Source organism: Chanodichthys erythropterus, chromosome 22, assembly GCF_024489055.1.
Source record: "Chanodichthys erythropterus isolate Z2021 chromosome 22, ASM2448905v1, whole genome shotgun sequence".
Taxonomy (NCBI): domain Eukaryota; kingdom Metazoa; phylum Chordata; class Actinopteri; order Cypriniformes; family Xenocyprididae; genus Chanodichthys; species Chanodichthys erythropterus.
In genome coordinates this window covers 1744628-1753101 of record NC_090242.1, presented here as the reverse complement: position 1 = coordinate 1753101, position 8474 = coordinate 1744628, and the positions used below count along the sequence as shown (strand labels likewise).

At 38.1% G+C, this 8474-nt stretch overlaps 1 protein-coding gene across 3 annotated transcripts in view; it reads right to left on the bottom strand.

Moving 5' to 3' along the window:
• Positions 1-1249: 1249 nt before the first annotated feature.
• zgc:77151 (uncharacterized protein LOC337153 homolog) overlaps positions 1250-8474 on the bottom strand; it is a 17037-nt gene continuing 9812 nt past the window's right edge. For all 3 annotated transcript variants that reach the window (XM_067376421.1, XM_067376423.1, XM_067376422.1), the window contains exons 5-10: positions 7101-7216; positions 6404-6551; positions 6206-6258; positions 5979-6076; positions 5726-5876; positions 1250-3923 (exon numbers count right to left, since the gene is read on the bottom strand). In XM_067376421.1, coding sequence (XP_067232522.1) covers positions 2592-3923; positions 5726-5876; positions 5979-6076; positions 6206-6258; positions 6404-6551; positions 7101-7216 — 1898 coding nt within the window. In that variant the 3' untranslated portion in view covers positions 1250-2591. The remainder of the gene's footprint in view (positions 3924-5725; positions 5877-5978; positions 6077-6205; positions 6259-6403; positions 6552-7100; positions 7217-8474) is intronic.

Below are 8474 nucleotides of genomic sequence, written 5' to 3'. Positions count from 1 at the left end.
TGACGTGTTTACTGGCGTGAGGGCAGGACAAACTGTCATTCACATTTGATCACAGCAATAGCAAATCACAATAACCATCCAATCAATTCCTGATGGACAAAATCAAGCGCTGCCCTAAATTTTTTCCATAACTCATATATACACACGTCACAAATTCACAATAAGGAAGTCTTTGTCCATGTATAATACTTTCATGTTCACTGTTTAGTTTGGATTTCAGATATTTGAAAGTAAGTTAGTAAGATGGTTATAAAGGGTTAAAGAAGCACAGCGGCTCTGTGAAAATACAATCCACATACCAGACATATGAAAGCGAGACCCATGGAGAGCCTTTTAAGTTAAAACAAAGAGCCTGACCAGCGGAAAGACCCGTGGGTTATGTCCAAAAACCATCCAATTTATTCAGTTCTACAACAAAAAATCCTCTCATGAAAGACTGTGTCTAGTATTTTGTCCTGACTGAAGTACTTTTTGGAAACCACTGATCCAAATCTGTTCAAACATTGAGATCAATCAGCAGGGATATTCACCTTCTCGGCTTTTCTCTGCTTCTCTGATTGACGGTCAATTTTGACTAGTTTGAGTCTAGGGACAGCGTTGCAGCAAATGTTGATTATGAATGTATTAATCGTTTGGAAGTTCAACTCTATATTAGCAAGAGGTTGCTGGATGGCCTTTTAAACATGAGATGATAACGCACCCTGGTGGCCAAAGGCTGCTGCAACAGTAGCAGCCAATGTAGTTGAGAGTGCCTCCCTTTTCAAAAATTACCACACCATAGTTACTGCAGTTACAACCATAAATCCCATGGTAAACCTTAAAAATGCTAGACGCCATATTGAATTTTACGCAAATGGAAAACAAGGCTGTGAGGGATAGATTTACAGTCTTTCTTTACAATGCACTGTATAAAAAGGATCACATGCAATTTTCAAACTTTTAAGTCTTTTGGAAAGTTATTTCATCAGCTGAACAATCAGGATGTTGTTAAACAACCGTACAATCCACTGAACACAACCTCTACCCCTCAAACCCTCTTTCATTCCTGTCAACAATTAAATATGGCGTGACTCTGACCCTGAAGGTCTATTCAGCCCCCACTGTCAAATAAAAAATAAAAATTCAATAAATGAAACAAAGCTTCTGCCACTTTAAAGATCACAATCATTTATTTTACAGTACATATTAATGCTATCGTAAAATAAATGATGTGATCTTTAAAGTGTAAGAAGCTTTCAGCAATCTCTTTCAGTAAAATATAACAGCATGCAAGTACATAATTTATTATAAATATTCAGTGTTTAAACATGTCTGCAGTGACAAAGTGTCACAGAGTCCATGTTCCATTAGCATAGCATGCAAAATAAGGAAAAAATATTTTTTGTAATCTGGTGGTATTACAACAGTTTATAGAACATTAAATAGGGATTAGCATTCTGTTTGGCTGCCTTTCAAGTACAGAAATTAAATGAAAGAAAAATACAACCAACAGAATAATAAAGAATGATCATACAAATGTGTTTTACACAAGTAATTAATCACTATTCATTATAAAACCAAGTGAAAATTATTAAATATAATTTTGTCTGTAAACCTGTGAAATACATTGCATCGAGAGGTCGGACTAAAAGGAGGAGTGAAGCAAATTAAGTTACCCATTTTCTCACAACAGTCGGTTCTACATCAGTTTCTCTGTAAACATGTCAATGATGTCTATGGTAAACCATTCGATGGTTTATCAGGAACACATAGTAATTAACTACAATATATGACTATATGTAATAAAATGCACTTTTAAAATGATAAACGAAAAACAAGAGAATTTGCATTGAGACCCAAAATATGCATACCATTTGCACAATACAGTACATCGTTTTAAAATGAGTAGCTAGGGAAAATAAGATAAGATCCAGCAGAGAGGTCATATGGTGCCCATTTCTTAAATAGCAAGGTTCAACAAAATACAAAGAGGAGAAAAATCACACTGTTTAAGAACAGAACAGTAAAGAAGAACCCAGATAAAGGTGTAAAACAGATAAATAATAACTGAGAGTATAACCTACACCCACAAAATGACACTGTTTTATCATAAAATAAAAACAAATTACCATTGATAAACAAAGCATTTATGCCTAAGGAAAAAGTACAGTATCTGACCAAATCTTCTGCAATGATGTCACAATGTTTTTGATATCTGAATCCAACAGTAGCCAGACCCAGATTCTGTGTCCATGTTTTTCTTAAATATCTGTATTTTTTTCAAAGAAGAAATTAAATGCTCCATGAGTCATATTAAATGTCCTTTATTGGCTGGCCACTTAATGATCGACTATCTACAGCATGTGTTTCAACTTAAAAAGTACTAAAATATAGAATAATCAAGTTCAAGGCACCTTATCTTTGGTAAAACCATGGCCACCTGCATCAGTTCAAAGTTTAGTAGTGTTTTAAAAGCAGGTACTTAGCAGATAGCATTGCATCTGCAGAACTGTCTCTTTGATCATACACAACACAAACGTGCTTGCGGGAAAGGCAGAGCAGAAAGGAGTGATAAAGTATGCAAGAGTTAGTAACACTCCCATGCCTGCATGCTAACAGCTAGATGGCTTCGAAAGGAGGGAACTAGAGAGTACTTTGAGAGAGGAAACTGCATCCAACTCTTTGATATCATCAGTAGGTACACACTGCAAGTAGAGGTCACTGTTTGATTGAGGTTCTAGATTTGGATCCAGAGATGCGCTCTCTGGTTCTTTCTTAACTGTCATTGTGTTTGTGCTGGTCTTGTCTTCCCCTTGTTTCATGTGATAAATACAAGGTAGAGTGTCTGGGGAAACACCAATACTGTAGGGCTTTTCAAGGGGGACATCCAATTTGGGTACGAAAGACAAACAAGTGGCTTCGGGAACAGTCAAAGCCACATTGGTCCTGTCCTGAACTAAAGCTCTGGCCCTGCTAGGAGAGCTAAGATCAGCTGGCTCATCTTGATTTAAAGGCACCAGAAAGGGCATGCCATTCCACTTTAGGGATGCTTCGAGATCCTCAGTTTCCACCTTTGGTCTCTTGGTCATAGACTGTACATCCCGACCCTGCAGTTCTGTGAGCTCCATGTCCCCAGCAGACCTCTTGGTAATGGCTCTCTTGCTCAGGTTCAGTGGAAGGGATTGCTCTTGAGGAACACTCCCGTTGGGTTGGGAGGTCTTGCTGAGATCCTGAGCCAGAACTTCAGAAAGTCTCTTGGTGAAGGTGTTCATGTGTGTCGAGCCAAGACGGGTGCGCATCAATTGACGCAATTGCAGACTACAGCCTATGTCAAGCGGAAGGATCCTAAGAGGAGGCAAGGGAGCTCTGGTCATGATGGGTCCTCCGTTTTGGGATGAGGCATCCAAACTACACCCTGAACACTGGTGCTGGAGACTCTCAGGGGTCTCAGGTGTACTGACTTTGGGCTGATGGACCACAATTGTCTGGTGGGGTGTAGAAGAATCTTGAGGAGCAACCTCATGAGTACTCACTCCATTGAGGCCCAGACGGGCTCTAAAGAGGTCCAAAGGACACAGTCCTTTAGTGGGACTGAATCCTTCCAGGGAACCACCTGCCAGCAACTTGCAAGGAACAGACAGAAAAGAGGGAGCTTGAGGTTCTACGGTCTCCGTCTTCACATCTCGTCCCAGTACAGGCTGGTGAGGCACCGGAGTAGAGGATACAAGGGACAGACCTTGGCCATGAGGATGGTTGGTGAGCTTCAGCTCTTGAAAAATAGTCAATGGCTGGACGATTTCCTGATGGGGTCTTGCTGGTTTCTCCGAGGGAGGTTTGGGATGCAAGGGTGGTCTTCCAACTCTGCCTCTGGCCAGAACTTTAGCATTGCGTTTTCCAGGTGGTCTTCCTCTTTTACGTACAACAACACCATCTGGTGGTGAGGCCTAAAAAAGTAGCAGGGCAAAGAAAGGTAATCTTAGTTAGGCTCATGTATATTTTTTTATAAGTCTGTCCGGAAACAAAGTATAATTTACAAAGTACCTGGATGATACAGCAAGCGTTTTTGAGAATGAAGAAACCACTGGATTTACCAAAATTTCTGACCTCAAACATTTTGGAGCTTTGTTTGAGACTGCAGCAAAATTATTTAAAGTGCCCCTATTATGCCTTTTCGAAAATTACCTTTCATGCAATGTGTAATGTAGCTGTCTGTGAATGTAAATGATCTGCAAAGTTGTCAAGCCAAAAGTGCACAATAAAAGTTATTTTCTCTCAAAAGAAAAAAAATGGACTCTGAACCGCTTAAACAAATCGTTAAGAATTCGAATCCCACTTCCGTGATAGCTACACATCACTAGGTAACACATTTGCCTAATGCCCACCTATGGTCTTCATTTGCTGCCCACGAACAACGTCTACTTTGAACCGCCTAATCGCTGTAGCTGGTTCGTGTTGTATACATGTCGAGAAGATGCCGTTTTCTGCTCTGCAAAAGCAAATTATCTTTGACTCTTCACACCTCATTTGGAAGTGTTTCAGTGGTTAAAATGACCATAGCGATACAACAGCAGAATAACATTTTCACGATTGCTTCTCAAATCTCCATGAGGTCTTAAACGGGATTTACAAAATGCAAATTCATTAAAGATGGGACCATACTAACTTTATTTGGACCAACTTACTCCTCACAGCCTGCAAGTACAATTAATTAATGATATATATATTTTCTACTGGGTGTTCAAAATACGTCGTTTTGCATTTTATATTGTGCCATTTCTGGCTAACCGGCTACCTCACATTATAACTGTCTTAATGCAGATTGTCTGTCGTTCTTACTACTCCGAGTAATGATAAAGGATGGAGCAAGATTTGTTTTACAAACTTTAATGTTACATCAGTCATTCATGTTAGTTCTTGGCTAACATTAGCACTATTATTGATACAGTTAAATGATACAGTTCCCACATGTGCACCGCAATAAAATTAGAAATATACACATCAGTTTGTTGATGGACATACACTTGTTAATGCTTATGTAGAGGAATTAGTTGCAACATCTCATAATATACGTCAAACTGAGTAGTGTATCACTGAGAAACTCATGCTCAAGTCGTTCTTGTGATGGCAGCTTGGGTTAAATAACTAGTTCTTCAATTGTTTCATCATCGGATTCGCAGGTGGATTGATATGGTAAATCAACACCATCGATACCGTCTTTACAGTATAATCACTAAGCTTCCGGAGCTGAATCAGTTATGGTAAAGGGCGTTTCGATTTCACATGCGCTGTAAGCGGTAGACCAATCACAAAAGACTGGACCATCTGACCAATCACAGCAGAGTAGGCTCACGGAAAGGAGGGATTTAGAGAGACTGAAGCATCGGAGTCATTTGAGAATCATTAAACTGTGGTAATGTGCAATGTATATTATGTATATTTAATGTATATATTATCCTTTTTTGACCTTCGATGCATGTAAACCTGTTATAGGAAAACTCCTAAACAAAATTAATAACCTTTAAAATAGCATAATAGGGGCACTTTAACTTCTTTTTTTCTACAGTAGTGTGGCATAATGTATATCAGACAAATGGCATGTATGAACAAAGCAAACTGGTTCCTAACCAACCATAATCAGAGGTAATATGGACTAAACATTATGTTTAGCACACTTTATTCATGCATACACAGAACAAAAATGGTCAGTATTTCCCTTTTCTTGTGCTATAGAAAATAAAACCCTCACCTGGTTTGTAACTGCATTCTTTTTTGGGCTGTTTGACACCCCTCTGCCCCGTACAGTCTTTTTGACGGTAGTGGGAAAGACAGATGTAGCTCTGGGCTTGCTAAGTTCTGGGTTTTCTCCCCTTACATAGAGTTCATAAGGGAGCATCAGCCTAGAATTTGATCGACAGGGAAAATGGGCATTCAGTTAGTTGAGCAAAGCCCTCTGAAGCAGCAGGAATTAATTGCTGCTGTAATCAGAGCTTCACGCTCACCTTTCATAATGTCTCCTTGTGCAGGTGGCAGCACTGGTGCTGCCTGGGCTTCCACCCAACTCATTGTACACGGTCTTCCACAAACGGTGCGATGTCACCTGCAGGCGATGGGGAGGACAATGGATCTGACTCACACTACTGAGCTCACCGCTAACGCTTTCATTCCATTATGATGGATTACAGCTTACTCAGCAGGACCAAGTAATGAAACGACATGACAAACTTACCCTTTCATATCCCCCCAGCCTTTTTACAACTGAATACATGAGGAAGAGGTCAACTGTGAACAAATAGGAAAACAGCTTGGTGAATTAAGGAGTTAAGGTAGAAAAAAAAAAAAACTATATAGAAATTATTCTAGTATGTGACTGGTGCTCAGTTTGACTGCTCAATTTCCACATGTAAAAGCAGTCATGCATACATACTCTTTTTGAACCCCAGGTTGGGAACTTTGCTTATAGGGGAACCCCTCCGCTCCATAAAGATATATAGCTGATCCAGGAAGAGCTGCTCTTCTGGATGTGGGAGCCAGTTCCCATCCCAATGCATCTCCACACTGCCCATCACATTCTCCTACAGAAAAAAAGTTACAACACATTAGGAGAAGATCTTTCCTTTAGTAACTGATAAATAGCAAAAGACTGAAACATAAAACTTGAACCTCTGCATGGGGAAATGTTTCGCTCTCACACGAAATTCAAGATTGCATGGATCGAAAATTCCATCAAAACTGCTAAATGTGACTGCACCATTTGGGTTGTGAAAGATAAAAGATAAATTATTGCTTCAAATCAATTGTTGTAATTTTAGGATTGATCTCTAATCTTGTTTGTGTAGTAAATGGCTTATAACTCTTTCATAGAATATAATATAAATGTTTACCCAAGTTAAGTTTTTTAACTAAAATTAGATAAAAATTGGCAAGCAGTGCCATGAGAAGATGACACAAATGGTGTGAAAGGAAGCCAAGACATCAAAGTTAAAACAAAACAGGAAGCACTCAGTGACATCACAGTATTCTTCACAATTTGTTCAATATCTTAAAACATCCTGTTTAGCCATCAGATTCGTATTCATAAACATGTCTATAGATCAAATTGAGTTGCAAAATCCACAGCATACCTTCATTCTTTCCATCCATGACTCTGATAAATGGTTATGGTTTTGCTGATCGGATCCTTTACCATCCATGCCCTTTCTTTTACGAGGCCTCCCTTTAAGACTGAGAGAGGTACATCCTGGGACAGAAACATATAGCATCTTTAGGCAACCTTGTTTGGCTTTTTTTTTTTTGTCATAACATGCAAAATCAATTTACAAAAAGTGAACAGTGCAATTTGATTCTTTCCTGTAGTGTGGACATTATTAAAGCTCTCACACATGACAAGGGTCTTCTATAAACATTTTTGAAAACTGAAATAGCATGCCACATCACAACAAAGTTTACAGATAATAGGGCTGGGTATTGATACAAATTTTATGATTTTATTCACAAGCTTGCAATTCAGTTCCAATTTTAGTTCAAATCATTATTGATTAATTGACATATCAGGTACAATACATGGAAAATATTCAAGGAAAAAAAAAAAAAAACTAATGCTGTAATCTATACAGGGAACCCCAGTTTATATTACTATAATATAAAGGTTAAATTAACTTTTTTTTTTTTGAAATAGGATATAAACATTTAAATGATGTCTGGCATAAAAACCATGACAGATTTATTTAAACATAGGCCTACATTAAACATTGAAGAACAGCTCAAGTACAATAAATATGCAATATAGTACATATATTTAGCAAAATGCTCCTCTCAAGAGTTCATTTTTCTAGCTGACTAACGAGTTAATGGACATTGAATGCCTTTCTGGGGTAAATTTAACATAAAGTGACATTGTTTACAAGCCGTTTTATTGAAGTTTTTCCGCAGGTGAAACAATGATTGAGCAATTACAGACATTACATATGTCAATTGAGACCTGATACAGTTTTTGGTAAGTTGTACTGTATTTTTTAGCATTCCTTCTGATGTTCATTCCTATTTGTGTTTATGGTTTTTTCTATAAAGCTGCTTCACTTGAACTAAGGAGCTACAATGTCACACCACATTAAAGAGTGCCAAAGTGGTATTTAGTGGAGACTATTGTTTCATATGAAAAGTAAAGCACAAAGCTTATTGCAATTTATCGAATTTGAGGTGTGCCACAATGTTTTGTTCTTTCATCAACTGAAAACAGCATAAACTAAAAAAAATTGATTCTTGGGATTTAAGAATCGGTATTGGTTCATTAAAATGGGAATCGATTAAAATCATGAAATCAGTATTTTTAACCTAGCCCAAATGGATAATGTTATAATCGATCTTCAAGCAAAAGGCTGACTGAGCTTGATTTCTCCTAAGTTTTTTTTCTCCATTTCTGTCACATGATGGAGTTTGGGTTCCTTGCCACTGTCACCTTTTTGCTTGCTTAGTTTGTTACACTTAGTATTCAACAA